General features: G+C 45.1%; 11 protein-coding genes across 11 annotated transcripts, besides 15 other annotated features; all 11 read right to left on the reverse strand.

The window, feature by feature from the left end:
• Positions 1-18,577: part of a sequence feature (sequence corresponds to BAC RPCI93-4F7) that runs on past both edges of the window.
• Positions 556-587: a microsatellite.
• On the reverse strand, positions 697-2,832 carry Tb927.6.3990 (hypothetical protein, conserved; the record flags this gene model as incomplete). The annotated part of the gene is made up of 1 exon (XM_840424.1): positions 697-2,832. The coding sequence occupies one exon, from the start codon at positions 2,830-2,832 to the stop codon at positions 697-699; it is 2,136 nt and encodes a 711-aa protein (XP_845517.1).
• Positions 977-1,061: a sequence feature (CT-rich).
• Positions 4,788-4,810: a microsatellite.
• Positions 5,420-6,670, reverse strand: Tb927.6.4000 (hypothetical protein, conserved; the record flags this gene model as incomplete). Its single annotated transcript, XM_840425.1, has 1 exon — positions 5,420-6,670. The coding sequence occupies one exon, from the start codon at positions 6,668-6,670 to the stop codon at positions 5,420-5,422; it is 1,251 nt and encodes a 416-aa protein (XP_845518.1).
• Positions 6,839-6,866: a sequence feature (AT_rich).
• Tb927.6.4010 (hypothetical protein, conserved) lies at positions 7,218-7,376 on the reverse strand (the record flags this gene model as incomplete). The annotated part of the gene is made up of 1 exon (XM_840426.1): positions 7,218-7,376. One exon carries the CDS (start codon positions 7,374-7,376, stop codon positions 7,218-7,220), a length of 159 nt encoding a protein of 52 aa, XP_845519.1.
• Positions 7,503-7,534: a sequence feature (AT_rich).
• Positions 7,559-7,615: a microsatellite.
• Positions 7,751-7,775: a sequence feature (AT_rich).
• Positions 7,923-7,959: a microsatellite.
• Positions 8,021-8,341, reverse strand: Tb927.6.4020 (hypothetical protein, conserved; the record flags this gene model as incomplete). The annotated part of the gene is made up of 1 exon (XM_840427.1): positions 8,021-8,341. One exon carries the CDS (start codon positions 8,339-8,341, stop codon positions 8,021-8,023), a length of 321 nt encoding a protein of 106 aa, XP_845520.1.
• Positions 8,384-8,410: a microsatellite.
• Positions 8,609-8,632: a microsatellite.
• Tb927.6.4030 (superoxide dismutase, putative) lies at positions 9,059-9,850 on the reverse strand (the record flags this gene model as incomplete). Its single annotated transcript, XM_840428.1, has 1 exon — positions 9,059-9,850. The coding sequence occupies one exon, from the start codon at positions 9,848-9,850 to the stop codon at positions 9,059-9,061; it is 792 nt and encodes a 263-aa protein (XP_845521.1).
• Positions 10,040-10,066: a microsatellite.
• Positions 10,066-10,086: a microsatellite.
• Positions 10,289-11,014, reverse strand: Tb927.6.4040 (hypothetical protein, conserved; the record flags this gene model as incomplete). The annotated part of the gene is made up of 1 exon (XM_840429.1): positions 10,289-11,014. One exon carries the CDS (start codon positions 11,012-11,014, stop codon positions 10,289-10,291), a length of 726 nt encoding a protein of 241 aa, XP_845522.1.
• Positions 11,577-11,597: a sequence feature (AT_rich).
• Tb927.6.4050 (hypothetical protein, conserved) lies at positions 11,889-12,710 on the reverse strand (the record flags this gene model as incomplete). Its single annotated transcript, XM_840430.1, has 1 exon — positions 11,889-12,710. The coding sequence occupies one exon, from the start codon at positions 12,708-12,710 to the stop codon at positions 11,889-11,891; it is 822 nt and encodes a 273-aa protein (XP_845523.1).
• Positions 13,584-13,967, reverse strand: Tb927.6.4060 (hypothetical protein, conserved; the record flags this gene model as incomplete). Its single annotated transcript, XM_840431.1, has 1 exon — positions 13,584-13,967. The coding sequence occupies one exon, from the start codon at positions 13,965-13,967 to the stop codon at positions 13,584-13,586; it is 384 nt and encodes a 127-aa protein (XP_845524.1).
• Positions 14,366-15,151, reverse strand: Tb927.6.4070 (hypothetical protein, conserved; the record flags this gene model as incomplete). Its single annotated transcript, XM_840432.1, has 1 exon — positions 14,366-15,151. One exon carries the CDS (start codon positions 15,149-15,151, stop codon positions 14,366-14,368), a length of 786 nt encoding a protein of 261 aa, XP_845525.1.
• Tb927.6.4080 (hypothetical protein, conserved) lies at positions 15,470-16,087 on the reverse strand (the record flags this gene model as incomplete). The annotated part of the gene is made up of 1 exon (XM_840433.1): positions 15,470-16,087. One exon carries the CDS (start codon positions 16,085-16,087, stop codon positions 15,470-15,472), a length of 618 nt encoding a protein of 205 aa, XP_845526.1.
• Positions 16,731-18,356, reverse strand: Tb927.6.4090 (chaperonin Hsp60, mitochondrial precursor, putative; the record flags this gene model as incomplete). The annotated part of the gene is made up of 1 exon (XM_840434.1): positions 16,731-18,356. The coding sequence occupies one exon, from the start codon at positions 18,354-18,356 to the stop codon at positions 16,731-16,733; it is 1,626 nt and encodes a 541-aa protein (XP_845527.1).
• Positions 18,485-18,506: a microsatellite.

The following is an 18,577-nucleotide window of genomic DNA, read 5'->3' on the forward strand; positions in this document are numbered from 1 at the left end:
ACAAATCAAAAATAAACAAAAATCACCTTTCGTCACTATCACTCTCAGACACTGAAAACAAAGAAGTCATGTGAAGGATGAAGTCCCAAGTTTCGGTGCGGTTGGTGAGAGCCCCCATCAGAATTTTTTTTAAAAAAGAGATAAAACAAGTAGTGAGAACAAAAACAATATGCCCAGTAAAAGTATTTCACGTGCGTAGGAAGATGATGCAACACCGTGCTCTAGAAAGGAGGGAGGTGGGGGAAGGATGAATGAATTTTTTTTGTATAATGACAAAAAAAAGACTTGGGAATGCATGGAGAATAGAAGAAAAAGAGAGAGAGGAGGTGGAAAGCAAGGACAACATATCACCCGTAGTCGGTAATGTGTCAAATACACAACCTTCGGGGACCTCGGTGAAGTGAGTAAAAAAAAACATTTGCACATCCTAACTGATCCATATGGGGAGAAACACACTCCACACATTGTTTTCCGACCACTTGTGATGCCCCACACATTAGTAAATCAGTAACAACAAATATATAAACATACGCAGTGTACCGACGGCGCAGCAACACAAACAAACAAACAAACAAACAAACAAACAAGAGAGAAAGAAAGAGAAGGGTATAGAAAGGTTTAACGAGAGTATCGCTTTCGACACAGGGATGCGGCATGTATGTACATAAGTGTTGCCCTTGGTCAGTTTTAACTTTTTCACTCATCATTTACCTCCCCTTCCGATAGACACTCTTCCAAGTTAAGTTTTGCGTAAGTTTCAAACATGTCGTGCTCATCGGAAGAATTTTCATCGTAATCTTTTCTCACATTCCCTAATTTTACATCAAACTGGCCCTTTACCCTCCCGTCCCCTCGGCCCTTCGTTCCTCCTGCACTGAGCCCGCCATTTGATGCCCCTTCTTCCAAACTACCAGCCGAGTCGTATGAATCACATTCCTCCTCGTCCGTCTCCTCGACTTTTTCATCCCCATCCTCATCCTCCTCTTCCCCTTCCCCTTCTACTCCCACTTCTTCTCCTCCTTCCTCTTCTTCCTCTTCCTCTTCTTCCCCCTCTTCTTCTTGTGAATATTTCCTCTCCTGCAACTGCCCTTCTTCGCTTTGCCCCTCACTGGCCTCCTCATTATTATCCTCTTCGGTATCCTCGGCATCCTTATGCGTACGCCCTGCGGGACCATGTAGATCAGAGGCGTCGCCAAATGCACGTGGACCCATTGACTGCCGCCTAAGAAGAGCAAGTGGCGATTCACCATTGGTAAAGAGACGCCACAGGGCATCGGCTTGTCGTTGAGTTATGATTTTTTCCTCAACAAACTGTAAAAGATGCTCGTATTCAATTGGAACAGGTTTGTTGGCGTTCTTTTCCGGAAGCCCGAATGCCGTCTTCCGAGTCAAAAACGAGGCGCATTTAAAGGAGTCCTGCATGGTCGTATTATCCGTGATTTCTTCAGGGACATAAGATCCCACCCCAGCTTCCAATGGTGCGCTAATGGGGCGGAACGTTTTTGGAGGAAGTATTTTACTCTTTGGGGGAGCCTGTTTTCTGTCCTGTGCAAGTGTTGACAAGATGGTTGATCCCTTGTTCGTCCCCTTGACCAGAGCACCAGGCATAGGTGGCGACACAACAGGAGGGTCCGGTGCTGTTTCCGCTCTCCTGGGGACCTCTTTCACAAGCCTATTTAAGTCACGTTCCTTGCGCTTCGCATTTTTCAGTTCGTTTTTCAATTGTTTGACTTGTTCCTCCCAATTTCGCTCTTTCTCCCTCATCTTCGCCATTTGTATCTCACGTGTCTCTAACTCTTTTTGTAGTCGTCCCAACTGGTTTTCCGTCATACGTGCCTGTGTACTTCGGGGGCCCACGGGTGCAGGTCCTGCGCGCCCTCGCGCTTCATTCGAGCGGCCTCGAGGGCCTGCGACATTTCTTGCCTTCCCTGACCGCCCAGGCACACCATTGAGGAGAGGTGTCCCCAACAGTTCCTGAGCATTTGATTCTATTGCCCTTCCCGATGATTGTGTGCTCTCCACTGGCCGCCGCCCCGGAAACCCCTCAACAATTTCCAGCGGAGGAAGATGCCCACCCGGACGCTTGGGCGACTGGGCAAAGTTCTTTCGTCCCCCACTAACAGGCGGTTTCACCAAACCCATATGTAAGGGAGGTGCTTGTTTTAACTGCCGTTGAGGGCTCGGTTGTTTCGGTTGCTGCGCCTGAAGTTGAGCCTTCACCTCATCCACGTTGAAGTTACGAGGTAAGCAGTTTGAGTCAAAGGTTTTGGGTGAATCGGCAACCAACGGACTGCAATGTGGAGATGCACCCAACCCAATTCGTTCCCGTACGTTTGGAGTACCAAGGAGGTTAGGCGCACCATTGCTTTTCGGTGGGCGTGACGTCAGGCCGACTGGTAGGGATTTGGTGTTATATTCATTCTGAGGTGCTAAAGGGTTACCCTCTGACGTGCTCATAGAGAAGTTTGGTGGCAGTGAGTTCGATTGGTACACTGGCCGTAACGCAGTAACGCCATTCCTAATTCCATTTGACGGACCCTGCTGCGCGCCCCCGGTAGATTTAACTATGAAGTCATCGGGGTCGCCTTGAGGAACAATTTTAATTTGATTGTCTTCAAAATTCATATTGTAAGTTTGCTCCTTCACAGTGTTCCTCACCCCATTAGCCAGTTTTTTTCCGATACCCGCCTCTTCTTTCCGCTTTTTGACCTGCGCGACCTGCTTGTCCAGAGCCTCCTTCAGCGCACGTTGTTTCATTTTACTTTGTATAACATCTTTCAGTTTCTCCTCCGTAAGTATTACTGGTTTTCCAAATACCACATGGTCGGACATACAGCCAACTAGTGAGGAGGGAAAGTACGTCTATGAGGAGCCACTGGCTTAGTCTTTACGCGGTTAATACTATAATAATAATAAAAGAAAATCTCGTACGGTATTTTGTATAACTGTCTGACAACCTGTAGTGTTCCTCTATCCCCTGCCTCTCTCCCTACGAGTACCTATACGCAGGGTGGATAGGACAGAGGATAAAAACAAAAACAAAAAAAAAATAGGAAAGGTGAAAAAGATACTACGTCTGGTGCCTCGGTATATTTCTTATCTTTAACTACACTAGCGCTTCCCTCGCCTTGATTTTTTTCGTTTCGGTGGAGGTCAAGTTGATATTTCACACACTTCCTTCTAGAAATGACGTCCGGAATATTACCAGCGAATGTATATAATATTTATATGCTTATATATTTATGTGCCAATGGGTGAAGTGATTACCGTTTAGGTCCGACTAACACCAGGATCACAACTGTACCAATGCTAACCTGTAGTTATCAACAAAAGGAAACCTTTTGAGATGTGAGAAAAGTAATGGAAGCGGAAAAAAAACGGGAACGATAATAGCGAGTGGGTAGTAGCAAAAAGCAAATCACATTAGTAAACATATCATGAGTGCATGTCGGTAATACAAGAAAAACTGCTGGTGAAGTGGCACATTCGCTCCACAAAAAATAAATAAATGTGTTTCCTTTTGGTTCCAGGTGCCTTAAGTGCTGATTTTGACGCAAGGCGTCGATGTATGAAAAAGGCGTTTATTTTCCACAACGGAGTCCTTTACAAGTGAATTGGCCCCAGTCAGCCGTAACAGTTGTGATCGCATCCACATTTACCTTCAATGGACATGCAAACAGCTGAGCAAAACTCCCAACTTACAACCATTTTAAACAAATGGTTCATTATATGCACATGCATTAGCCACAAAATAGCTGCCAACCCACTCCAACCGCTCTTCTGAACCGCACATATCGGGGCCAAACTCCACGTACAACATTTACTGTTCGCTGGAAAGTCATTTATTCCCATTATGAAATATCACCATTTTATGCAAATTCAGAACAGGTATGTACTTGATTCTATATGTTTGATTCCCCTAACACAAATCCTGCAATAAGAAACACAAGACTTTAAAAAAAAAAAAAGAGCTGAGGTTTGAAGGCACAAGCCCAAACATGCGGAGGAAACCAGTAGTAAATAGCATCACGAACTTCTTTAAGCAGCACCTTTTTAAAGATGTGCAGTATTGCGACAACAATATTAATAGTAAGGGTGGCAAACAAAAAAAATTCGTGGTTAACTGTCAGTCCACCCCATGGGTAGTTCCCCAACCCAAACACACATCATCACACACATAAATGGTGCAGATGTGATAGAAACGGCCATCGGAACTTCCCGCGAGGGGAATAAATGGAAACCAATCAAAAAAAAATGGTTAACACAACAACACACACGATTTAACTTGATACCGTACACTTCATAATGGACCTCATCCCGCCAGATACCGCACAGAAGCTAAATAAACCATGGTGGACGCAAGAAAGGCACAAATGTCACCGATATCTTTTTTTTCTCCTCCCTCAACCCAAAAGCCCCAAATATTTAAATCCTTCCCTTTTTTTAAGTTACCTTCCACCGACCACAAGATGCATGAAGGAGAACAACATGAAAGGGGAGAGGGAAGAGGAAACAAAAAGGTTCGACAGCTGTAATAATATGCGTATGTTTTGCGTTGCAGTTCAGTGGCGCGCGCCAATCGCTCATCCAAATTAATAGGATAAAAGGGAACTAGTCGTCGCAACTCGAAAAAAAAAATGAGCGATAACTATAAGCTCAGTGAAGGTCAGACAATAACAATATCAACACATGCATCTACACGCGGGGTGTTGACGTACAAACCGTTAGGTATACCACCCATTGAATGGGTAATATATGTTCTTAAATGCACAAAGGAGTGTGTGAACATGTATATATATATATATATATACACCTTTTCACAATGCAAACAAATACATATGAACACACTTCTTTAACCCACAGAAGCGTAGCATCATCTCCACTTTTCACCTTTGCCCCTAAACAACATATTTAAATTTGTTTTTTTTCTAAAAAAGAGGGGGTATTTCGTTAAAGAAAAATACCCTTCCTTCCCCCAATACTTCGCTTGTTTACTATTTCAGTGCCACAAACACTTTGACGCAGCCCAGAATCACGAATAGAGTATGACTTGTTTCTCAATTTCCCTTTTCCATATGCTTCCATTTGCAGGAGTAAAGAGAGAAAAAGAGAAATTGAGAAACAACTCATATGTTAGGTCACAATTGGATAATAGCATCTTCCAATATGTCTTCACGTCGTCTCCCATTCACAAACCTTTGCACTCGCCAAAAAGGAATTAAAAAAAGAGAGTAAAAAACAGCAACCTACTACTGGCAAACCACTAAAATTCACGTTCACCATCCACAACCGTTGCCTTATTCGCGCTCGCACAACAAACCACACCTTTTCATCCACCATTATCCCCATTTTACAGGCATGCGCAGCAAAATGTGCGCGCAAGTTGGAAAAAAAAGGAGGGGTTGATGACACAAATTGTTTAGGAGGAAGCACCACCGTTGGCCCCACCTCCGCCATTATTCAGTAGAATATTTTGGAACTTAAGCATGAGATTCATCACTTCTGGGTCATTCATATGTTGTTGAAACGCAGAGGGGCCATTGCGTTGCACATCTTCCATGATGGCACGTAACCTTGGATTGCGTCCCGCCTCTTCTTCTTTAAATCGCTCCAATGCCTCGCGGTCGATATCTCCAAACAAACGTGTGAAATCCACATCACCTCCTGCTGAAAGCATTCCCATACCTGAACCCATCAACCGGGCCACCTCCTCCGGATTATCGGATAAACCGCCAATACGTGAGGCCATTTGTACCACTGCCTGGTTGAACTGTGGGTTCGACATTAGGCGTGTGGCGGTCTCAACAAATTGCGGGTTCTTCATCACTTCCGCAACCTGAGAGAAATTGAACATTCCGTCTGCACCAAAAGGAGTTCCACCCATTCCCGCAGTGGCAGAGTTGCTCTGCTTTGCCTTTTCCTCCACCTGCTTCAGGTCCTCCCTGTAACGTTCATTGGTGGGATCCAACTCACATGCCTTGCTGAAGGCGTCAACAGCACGCTGATAATTCTCTTGGTAGAAGAGGGTTGTTCCGAGTCGTGAGTATGCTTTGGCATATGTAGGACAAATTGAAATGGATCGCTCACAGTCAATAATCGCACTGCGGTAGTCCTTTAAGTGAGTGTGAGCAGCTGCTCGATTGGCGAAAAAGACGTGGTTTTCGGGTTCCATCTCAATTGCTTTGGTGTAATACGCCACGGCTTGCTTATAGTTGGCGAGTCCCATGAGTTCATTCCCCTTGTTTTTGATCTCTTCAGCTGTCATTCCCTCATATGGGTTGTTACGCTTTTCAAACTTTTCCCTCGCTTTCTCCAGACGAGAATTATACTCCTCTGACCCCTCTTCAGCACCTGCAAAGTAACCTTTCTTACGGAGTAAATCGAGAAAGGCGTTAAATTTATCATCCTGCTGAATGCTGACGCTTTTCTTCATTTCGTTTAGTGCCTGTTGAAAGGCTGGGAGAAGCGCAACGCCCGTGTCGTGGCAACCGCCTACACCTGCAGGATCCACACCATATTCCTCACCTAGCAACTGCACAATGGCGGTCACACGGTCAGGTGTGGAAGTTTCAGTGGACCGTATCATTTGAATGAAGGAAAATATAAGCTTCTTATAATCTTCCGTAACAGCCTGGGGGACCGGTACAGAACCTTCAGCTGCTCCACTCATTGGTTTATTTGCGTTGATAGAGTTTTAGTTACTTGTGCGGGAAAATACCTAAAATATATAAGTACGTAAATATATTTTATGTGTGATAAGGTATGCTCAAAAATAATGGCGCACCTTCTTTACTATTGCTTTCACTAGCGCACGAAAATCCGCCGTTGAGCAAACGAGTATAAAATAATAATAATAGTTAAAAAAAGTAGGGGAAACACATGTATAAGATATCAAACATATCCCTTCATACATTCTGTTCAATACCGTTAGCTTGCAGTGTATGAAAACCATCCACCCGTTACACCCGCATGCAAACAAACACGGACCTCTAAACAAAATGACCAATAAGTTGACAACAAGTGAAAACGAGGAGAAAATAAAAGGAAAAAAAAAGTGTGGCTGCATTTGTCACTCAACATTGACACATTCCGCTGCACACTCCTGATAAAAGACGACGGGAGGGTTGTTTTTGTTTTTTGTTTTTCCTCCTCTCACCCTCTCAGTGATTGAGCGACAACTGAAGTGGCAGCCCCCTTCCCCGGCCTAAACGGACCGTTTATTTCTTTCCGCCCTTCATTTTCGCAATGGCCTCCTTTTCAGCCTTCTGCTGTTCGCGCATTTTATTACGAAACGCGACGTCGTCATCGTCCAACTCTTGCCGATCCTTCTTAGGTGCTTTAAGAGGTTTTTGTTTACCACCTTGACGTGTGGACATGGCGAGTGGAGTTGTTGGTTACAGCTGGTGTCGTTTGTTTTATTGCTGGTATAAGATGTTCTGCTTGGAACTTTGAGGCTTCGGAGAAACGCACTGGAAAAGATCAGGAGAAGAAAAAAAGAGAAGAATAAAATATTATTATATATATATATATTTTTGCTTTTATTAATGATCCCTCCCGCATACACACATATGAATATATATATATATATATATATATATATATATATATATGCATACGAATACGAACATGAACACGAATATTTCCACTTCCACACGCAGGCAGAAAAAAAAACACGGAGAGAAAGATAGCAAATGTAATAGCTTCTGAGAAGCACATATTCCGGAACCACGCAGTAGCACGCAGCAGTGCGATATTTAAAAAATAATAATAATAATGAAACTGCTGCAAGCTCGGACATTTTCACCTCCTACCACCATGGTCTTCACACACAAACACAAATACTCATGCATGTATGGACGAGTTAATATAAGAGAATAAGAATTTTCTATTCTCTCAAAAATGTTCGCCCAACCGTCGTATCTTATATATAAATATATATATATATATATTATATTATATTCAGGTGAGTCGAAAAAAAAAAAAATGACGCAACGTTCCGGTGCCAAGTCCTGTCAAGCAATTACAAACTTCCCTTCAAATGGCAAGCGCCGTCAGCTTCGTGAATCTCCAATTTGTACTCCTGCACAGGGCTCAACACACCTGTGAATGGCGTCTCAAGGAAGGAACCATCAGCCTCCACGCGTCGGATGTGTGCCGTCATCGAAAAGGTGGTTGCTTGTACAATTTTTTGCTCCAGTTTAGCAGTTTCTCCAGGTTTTATTGTAAGGTTCACCTCCTCATCAGCCGCATCAGGAACGGCATAAAAGGCTTTAACCTTTACCTCTTTCGAAGTCAGATTCTTCACGAGTGCGGAGTACACATGCGGAGGGGCGCGCACCATTTCGTTTGTGTTGTTGTATTATCAGAAAATAACAAAGAAAAAAACAATAATAATGATAATAATAATAATGGCACTGTGAAGGTAATGAAACTGAAAACTTCACCTCCCTGTTATTTTCGCTGGTTACCAAATATTTTCCTATCTTTTTCTTCATAATAATTTTTTTTAATGAGAAAAATAAAGAAAAGTGTAAACCAATAAAACATAAACGGGGAAAGTTAGGGGATGATGAATCCACCGAAGGCTAATATTTTAATGTAAACATTAATATATATATATATATATATATATTCAAAACGGAACATGTAAACATGAAATGGTTCTTGCAAAAAAAAAAAATGAACTCCCTCCTGCCCAACATCGGTAGTCAGTCAAGAAAAGAAATGAATTCGCTAGCAGAAAATAAATGATCTGCATGACTACCTGTAAAAATACAAAAAAAAACCGAACGAGTCCCCTCGCATATATCATTTAACCACTGCTTACACCGTGTTCAGATGAGGCGCCGTGTTGAACTTTAAAAAAAAAAAAAGGAAAATTGGAACGGATACAGAAGAGAGGCCTCCATAGCGTGACCAACAACAAGTAATTTGACGTGTGCAACACAACACGAGACCGCACATGATCAAATTCTTTCATCATTAACGTCGGCATAGTCAGGCCTGGCGATACTCTTCAGAGGTGTTTTACTGACTGATCAACAACACATGTCGCACATTAAACGACTTGTCCAATAGCCATAAGATAATACCGCTCCGCTAAAGGCCAGTTACATGCCTTAAAATAGTTTTCAACGTATTGTTTCAACCCTGAAGTCCCGTAGTCTAAAATGTAGGCACTCTCATGAACATTCAGTGCAAGAAGGGGAATAAGATCGCTAGCGATTGGACATGAACCGTGAGGAAACTCCACCACATCAAAATGCACCCCGGACCATACCAAATACACCCAACCACACCGTTCTTGGTGAGAAGCCGCTGTTACCCATACAATTCGGCGGACTTCATCCACTGCATCGGCGGAACCATTAGTTCCGTACTGCAGCTGTAGTGCCTCACGTAACCGCGGTGGAGGTGCAGTACCCCATGGGCGCAGAGACTTGTAGAAGAAGCAGTAATTAAAGTGTTCCGACGCCGCAGTGTGGGCTACGGCTTGTGTAGCGTCAAAAGAAGTCTTCCGTATCACAGTTTCGAGATTGTGTCCCTCAAGTGGTGTGCCTAATGTGTGACGGTTGAGTGTTTCCACAACATCGCGATGAAAGAGGGAGTATTGCATATCGAACTGATCCTTGGAGAAAAGAGCAGGAATACCGCTCGAAACAGGGTAGTTTAATCGTGGTTGACTGAAAAATCCGGTTTCCTCTTTTGCTTTGTCAGCCCGGGCCGCAGCAGCCTCCGTCTCACGGAAAACTGCGGTTGCGATATTGGAAGGCATAAAAGTCTCTCCCATCTGAACAGACGCGCCCTTTGGGACGTATGCATGATAACTAAGGCGCCGGCACAAACGCATAAGGTAGACCTACAATTCAAGTGCTTTCTGCAGAGACGAATATACGCTTTGCCGCTTATTGACGCTATGCCGTACAAAACGAGACAATTAAAGTGAAAAGAAAAGACACATTATATGTAGAGAAAAACAAGGAGGGAGTACAAAAAAAAAAGAGGTTAAGTACATAACAACAATAGGCGGTAGACCACAACACACACACACACACACACACACACATATATATATATATATATATACCGCAATAATGATCGCGCGTCGAATATGTCACCACGATAAGATTGCATACTCCTCTCCCGTTTGACCTCATGCAACTCTCCCCGTCTCATCACTGTCTCGCGTGATTGACCGCGGAAGTGAACATTTAATAGAACAAAAACTAGCACAGGAGGGCCTTTCAGAATTGCCTGACACGCTGCACCGGTACAAAAAATCGTGCAATCAATTAGTCGAGACCTCCACATGAGAAGGTTGTGGTACCGCTGAAGCCAACTGCTGTTTCTTCGCCACCGCAGCGCGCGCAATGTCACGCAATAGTTGCTCCTTGTCGATTCCGTACTTTTCTAAAACCTCTTCAACCTTTTTTCCGTCTTCCATGGGGAGAATTTCCTTTTCCATCGACTCCACAAGCATTTGAGCCTGCTTCTGCAGGACGAAATTTTTCTGTATTTCCTTCTGCCTCACTAAAATATGGCGACGGATCCGCTCTCCATACGTGGAGCGTAGTTCTGGGCCACTGCGCTTCAAAATAAAGTTATCGAATCCACCATCCTTCTCAACTTCAAACATTGCCGCCTCCACCATTGGCACCTGTACCCAGTGGTCAAGCACATCACTATAGTGAATCCCCGTCTTCACATACGGGTATTTCAACTGCCGATAAACGTTTTGAACCTGTCGGGATGTACGCACCCGCTCACGAACACGTTCGTTGAGCCAAATAACATCCATCTCTTGCGGTGGCTTCGGTAAAAAAGAACGCTGCGTAACACCACTCATACGGTAAAGAGAATAACGATTAACTTTGTTGCACCACGCCGCCCACGGCGGGAGACCCATCGAAACATAACGATTAACCAGCCCCCGAGGCGGCCCATGCGGTGCAACTGATGTTTCTGGATTTAGCGCGAATGTTGAAAAGAGTCGAACATCTGTGTTCCGTAACATTCCCTACTCTTCCACCCACGCGAGGGGTCGGAAAATCTCTCAAAACAAAAAAAAAAATAGGTCCAGCAAAAGTAAATAAAGAAGAGACTAAAATAATTAAAAAAAGAAGAGTGATACTTAAGTGAGGAACAAAAAAAAGGGAGAAAATATATTACGACATGGATGATTTGAGACTACCACATGGGAAATATGGCTTAAAGTGTCGGACACACGATACAAACACGTGTTACTTTGACTTGTTGACATCATGGCCTCATATGAAAAATATGTCGTGTCATCTGTACGAAAATAATAGTCACAATATTAAAGATAAAATACATATTTCCCTTTCTTCACTCATTTATATCATTAGGCGACGCAGTCGAGAGTTTCGTTGATCTCCCTGCGATTGAAACAAAACCAAAAGAAAAGGCATAAATAATATCATCAACAAAAAGAAAAGAAGGGGAAAAAATGCAAAATAATTAGAGGCTGCAAAAAAAAAAAAAAACTTCGCGGGCTGCCAAGAAAGCATAATGGCAACGCCAGCCACAAATAAGAAAGAAAAAAGAAGAAGCGATACAAAAATAAAAAAATTAAAAATCGATATGTGACGCGAGTATACACAATGGGTCCCCATTGTAGCAGCACCCCAATCCCTGAGTAACATTATAGTTAGTTACTGGGATATTTGTGAAATGAAGTATGGTGGTAACTTACCTCAACGCACCAAATAAAGTAAAATTGGGACGACGAATGGCAAACAATAAAACGAAAGCGTACGTGGGGAGGAAAGACAAGCATGAGTGTATTTCAAAATTTTAATAATAGCAATGACAGAAAAAATATTTGAAAAAAAAAATAAATCATGTGCATTGTCTGAGATGTGAAAACATTAGTGAGAAGCACCGGGTGGGGGTAGGCAAATGGGAAAGGACACATGAAATTGAACAGGAGTGTAAACATAAAGTTCTCCACTGCGCACCGAAAGCGGCATCACATAAACTCCAGGAAGTTGTGTACCTGGTGGAGCAAATCCAATGCCTGTTTCATCTGTTTGTCCCTGTGCCGTTACTTTGTTGATTGGTTGAGTTACCCTCCGCCGCTCTGTTGGAAGAGAGAAATTGTTAGAAGGGGAGGCAAGCTCAGTGAACAATTCGCGACCAGCACCCGTCGGAACCGTGGAGGAGCTTTCAGTTGATTTCGGCTCGATGAAGTTGCGGTCAGTAATACACGTGTCTGAAGAAACACTCCATGTGTCACCACGGTAAGGTTCCTCGTGATGGAAGAGGCAACGTGAGCCAAATGCACAGAGGCCAGTTTTACAGAATTGTTTGCATAACTTCTTTTTCCCAAAAGTGTGAGGCTTCACAGTCGGCGAACGCATGCAGTTGCCCTCCGTGTGAATTACTTCTGCCGGGCTGGAGCCGACCCTCCCGGTGAGTGTTGATGTGACTGCGCGGGTCCGCACTTCGCCCTGTTTTTGCAAGGACGACACAACGCAGCTCACATATTCCTCCAAATTCTCCATGTTGTGAATGGGTCGTGACATGTCCACTACTCGAGATACCTCCCATGGTGATACACTGAGATATGCTGCAAGCACTCGAATAGCCGTGTCTGTTGTGAAGTCACCGCTGTGAGTTGGAAATGAAGCACGAATGAACGACTGCAAGTCACTGAACTTGTCCAAACCGGACCCGGAAGGGAACCCCATAAAAATGCAAGTGACCGCTTGTCCAATAAATCCAAACCAGTACACAAACGAGTTGTGGAAAGCCTTCTCTCGGACAATCAAAATCCTTCTTTACTTTCGCTGGTTATCTTATTCTTCCTACTGCGATGGTAAACCGAATACACACACACGCACACGACCCTTTCGTCTCAGGATTTAGGTGGACAGAAACGGAAAACAAGGAAGAATTAAAGCAAAATTTATGCAAAAAAAAACCTAGCAAAGAGTATCACAGCTTTCAGATGAAAAGAATTCAGGCAAACAGTACCATTAATTCTTTTAACCACGGAACAGCATCAAACTCCGTATCATCGGAGAAGGGAGCGGACGCCCCTATAAGAATAAGGATTGAAAACTCACAGAGAGGAGTTGTGAAACCCCTTCCCCCTTCCCCCTACACACACACACACACACAGTAACAAAGGGAAGAACAGCATGCGTTAACAAAAACACACACGCATGATAGTAAACCTCAAATAGAGTAATAGGACGCGGTTGGGGTCTCTTTACCCTTCAACCATTACAGGAGAGCATTAGCGACAAACAAAAGAAAAAAACGCATTGACAAAGGAGGGCGGACAACTTTCCCCAAAGTGGCGCTCCTCACGTAAGAAAATGGGCCACCGCATCAATAACTCGGTCACAAGCGAAGGTTTTTAACTAGGTGCCTACTTGAATTTATGATGGAATACGGGCAACGCGACGAAGGAAGAAAAACAAGGTTATATTACATGGATATTACAAGCAACCCAAGTCCATACAAATGAGAAACTGATTAGGCGAAAACAGCATACTGCGATATTTAAAGAGCCCCAACACTCACGGGACGGTTCATACGGTACAGGAACGATAAGGCTAGTTGGGCATCAACTGCTCATAGTCGTATCCCTCTTTCCCAGAAATATAGAACCAAATAACAACGAGACTGAACAAACCGGGGATTATGCAAATTGCGCTGACAACAATTAGCGCGATGCTGCGAGGGACATCCCACGTGAAGTAAAAACAGAGAATAGCAAGGGTAAGGAGAGTCAAACCAACGCCTGAAAGGGCAAAACCCAAAACAAACGAGCTCCAGCCATTCCAGTACAAGTCACCCACACGTCGTTCCGCACCCATGGGATCGTGGGGACATAACCATGCGCAAAACTTCGACGTGCCTCTGGGAAACTTTTCGTCAGGTTCAATCGGTACCTCCATAACATCCGACCCGACTGGCCGGTACCGGATACCGCTCATATTTGTCTACTACCTGAGGAAACAGAAACAAACTGCCGATGCTTGTGTAATCAGTTTGGTGTATGTTTCCTTGAAAGGGGAAAAAGAAAAGGGTAGAAAGAAAAGAAGAAGGGCAACGTGCGGGGTCGTATAAGAAACACACATACTTATCCTATCGGAGCGAATCAACGTATAGCAACGGTGCAGAAAACCGGGAATACATTTGTACTTCCTATAGAAAAAAGTGAAATGGACATGCTCCATCTTTCAAAAAATCAGCCGCCATCCACCCATCCCTCTTCATTCCAGCTAAACTTCTGTCGGCACGCTAGGAGACCGATCACCAAATAATCAGGGGGAACTTATGAACAATTTCAAATGTATTCTCATAGCTTGATAGATCAAATGCGCTACTCACTTCAGTGTGCCGTTGCTATAGGGTAAGATGTTGATGGGGAACCCTGAAAAACCTGTGGGTAGTCGCGGCGGAGAGCATCCATTATATTGTCCACTGACGCCCGAATATCGCGAGCAGAACCCGCAGCGCGCAATATCGTTAAGGAGAGTTTCCGATCGTTTGCCACCGCAATGCAAGCCGCAAGGGCGGCCACGATGTCCTGTTGTTGAGTTCGATAACCGTGGAACAAATCCGGATAACGCTGGATAAAAAATTGATCAAACGTTAGCGCTGGGTTAAACCTGCCCGCCGTTTCAAATTCTTCCTTTAAGCGCATCTGCTCCCGGTATGGAAGCAAAGCGCGGAGAAGTATATAATAAGCCACACTGTGTGGAGGAAGCTGCCACGACTGTATGTTCTTGAGAAGATATATCGGAGAGTTTGTGTCGGACAGCTGCATCATCGCCAATATAAGCAATAAAGCTGTGGAAAAGAACAAAAAACGCAACATCTGCATAGCCGCTGCAGGAGGCTGCGCCCCACACGCACCGCTGCTACAACTACCGCCACCCTGTGATGAATACTGCGGCATGGCTTCCACTATTTTTTTCGAGAATCGCTCACGCAATTGCCGCTCACGCTCCAATTCCTCGCGATCTTCCTGCTCTGCATTTGCCTTGTTCTCCTTATTGCACAGAAGAGATGTAGTGTGTAACACACATTTGGGCTCTAGCATGGCCAATCCTGGGATGGGTACCCTTCTCGGCAGCCGGTTTATTAATGTCCCAGTCATTCCTGATACAGTCATTGAGGCTCTACACTGCGTATGTACACGACCGCGCTTAAGATACGTGCGAAATGTATATTATGCGTTGTGACATCCAAGATAGGAGAGAAATTAGGGAAACATAGAATACAAAACAAGGGTTAAAGTAAGATGACCATTCTCAAATCAGGGCCAACATCAATGTTCGAAAGTTGCGCACACACAGTAACTCTGAAACGTTTAGATGACGCGGCGGGTGGAACACGACACAAATACGCACACACAAAGAGGAGGATCGAACGACCCAATGAAACGGTACGCGCACCAACAGATGAAGGGAATGAATCAGCGCTACCACGGCTAATAAAGTGCGAACATGGAGTTCATTTTGCGCACATGTATTCTTACTTTTACCCGCTTGTTATCGTACACTTCACGGTTAATGCCCAACTCCTCTGCCCCGGGTAGGTAGAGCCAGCACCAGTTGTGCCCCAACTCTTGTATGCCCGTTCGCCGGTCCTTCTCACGGAATTCTATCAGACGAGGGTCTATACGCACCTTGTATTGCTCCCACAGCTTCTGTGCAACATCCCTCTTGCGAAGTGGACAGTTAATGAGAAAGCCCTGTCCCCAAGACTGCCGCCCGAAGAGCAGGTAGCCTGTGTTCACCCGCCAATACACGTCGAGCCACTGCCGCTTCCGTGCAGCAAAATCGAGGAACTCTTCATTACGTTCGATAAAGCAGTCATACTTGTCAGTGTCGGGATTGTAGCACCACAACCCGCGACGAAGTTCCTCCGTGGGCGTTACAGCGTGGCCCGCTTCCATATACTTCCGCGCCACCTCCAGTTTGACAAGCCGCTCCTCACCTGCAAACCCTCCCTGCGGTCCTAGGATCGTCCTCGTAAATAGTACTGGCATGTACTCCAGCTGCAGCTCTGGGGCCATCTCACGAAAAAGACGAGTAAATCGCAACATGTTACCTAACACTCACCCGCCTTCTACCTCTGAATTTCCCTCTCCACTCTAACCACAACAGCAGGACGCAAAGGGTGAAAGAAACCGAGACCTATTCGGTACACCCCTCCTGCACTTGAAACAGCGAAACGAAGCAAGTGAATCTAACGCAAATTTCCGCATGTTGAGGAATTAATTGACTGGAAACTAGCTTGACAACCGACCCATACCGTGTGGAAGGAGGAACAACCTCCCACTATTATGAACACAAGCAACTGTAAGAACGCTAATGTGAAAAAAATCGTGACAATGTTCAGTGGTACACAGCTAGTTACCACCTCCTCATACAAATTATTCGAGTTTTCTTCCATTTAAAAAAAAATGCATCACAAGCACATCACAACCAAAGACCACATTGGGGCGTCACGACATAAGAACAAAAAATATTTGGGATCATTTACAGTCTGGGCGATGCTCCACCGCCAGTTCACACCCTCCAACCTACACTACCACGGCAGCGCTTCCCATGATAAGCAAAGCAGTGCCAAACAAATGCATGCAAATGCAAACGAACAGCTGCCAGTGCCCACACCCATAGACCAACTCGATATCCCTTTGACATCCACCATCATAAACAACCTTATGACCCCAAGGACCCGTCATCTCAACCACTATCCCGTTGACGCCTCTCTTCCTTAAAATCACACACGCTGGCTTCCGTTGTAATCATCAACCCTGCTACTGAGGCGGCATCCACTACGCAAGAGTTCACCACCTTCACGGGGTCGACAATACCCACTTCAAACATATCCACGTAGCGGTCATTCTGCGCATCATAGCCCATGCAGCAGTCCTCATACTCAGCAACAGTTTCAACAGTAACAGCACCCTCCTCACCTGCATTCTCACTGATGCGTTTCATTGGAAGACGCGCCGCGTTGCGCACGATTAATATCCCAGTCCTCCGATCCTGCTCCATGTCCTCATCCTCTCTCATGAGTACATCTAACTGCTTTGACGCGTGAAGGAGGGCAGCGCCGCCGCCAGCAACAATTCCCTCCGCAAGGGCATTCCGCGCTGCGTTAACGGCATCAATCACACGGTCTTTCGACTCATTGATCTCCACGGTGGATCGGCCACCTACGCGGATTACGGCAAACGTGCGGTTTAGTTTGGAAATCCTCTCCCGTAACTTCTCCTTCACATCCTCGGTTAAGGCCCGTTCCAGCCGTCCCTGCAACAACCGCACCCGCGGTGCCGCGTCAGCCACTCCAGCAACGACGGTGCTATCCATTGTTTGTTCCCATCGTTCCGCGCGTCCTAGCAAACAGGTGACATCATCCACAACTCCAAGGGAGCCAACCTTCTCCACTCTGCATTGACAACATGTGGCGAGATCGTGGAGCTCCTCCTCTGAAAGTTCAGGGGCGCAAACAATTCCACACAACACCACATTGTTAACGTGATTGTGTATAACGGTTTGCAGCACTGCTTCAGAAAACTGCGGGGCGACAAGTACAAGAGGTTTACCAGAATTCTTCGCGGCCCCGAGCAAGCGCAGTACATCATGAACGCTTTCAAGTTTTTCTGCAGTGATGAAAATGAAGGGGCTCTCGAGACTACTCTTAAGTTCAGTGGTGTTTGTCACCAACGCGCTGGAAACAAACCCCTGCTCCACGCTCCAACCATCGTAACGCATCCACTCAGTTGCACTGCCATTTCCACTCAACACGGCAATGTAACCATTTACCCCTACCGACTGCACGACTCTGGCAATCAAAGCTCCCAGAGAACGTTCACCATTAGCGCTGATTGTCGCCACGTTCTCAAGCATCTGCAAATCCTTTACTGGGCGCTTCTGTTCACTTAAGCTCTTGAGGAGGACATCGACAGCAATATCTATGCCACGTTTCAGATCCATTGGGTTGGCACCCGTCGCAACACATTTGTAACCCTCTGCAAAAATGCTCCATGCAAGTATTGTTGCGGTTGTGGTACCATCCCCCGCAATATCATTCGTCTTTCCCGCCACTTGTCGAATAAGTCGGGCGCCCACATCCTCGAATTGATCATTGAACTCAATGGATTGGGCAACCGTTACACCGTCTTTGGTTATCTTCGGCTCGCCTGAGGGCTGCCGAATAATGACATTTCGTCCCTTCGGGCCCAACGTTACGCCAACGGCAGTAGCGATACGCTCAATACCATTTAGCATGCGTTCTCTTGCCTCACCACCGAAATGAATTGCCTTGCCAGCAGCCGAAGCAAGACGGCGTGTTGAATAAAGCATGATGTTCGTCCGTTATTTCTTTTACTTGTTTATTTTTAAACTACAGGCACTGCTCCTCCGATCCCGATGGTCCAACCCCCTCGTTTATACACGCGGACGTTTTTAATGTCGATACGGAAAGTGTTTAATGTTGTTGTTGTTGTTGTTGTTTTTTTTACCCACCCCTTTCTCGTCACACTCCTGCCTTCGCTAACGTAACTCTAAAAGGAAAAACAAATAAA

Source organism: Trypanosoma brucei, chromosome 6, assembly GCF_000002445.2.
Source record: "Trypanosoma brucei brucei TREU927 chromosome 6, complete sequence".
In the NCBI taxonomy this organism is placed as follows: Eukaryota; Euglenozoa; class Kinetoplastea; order Trypanosomatida; family Trypanosomatidae; genus Trypanosoma; species Trypanosoma brucei.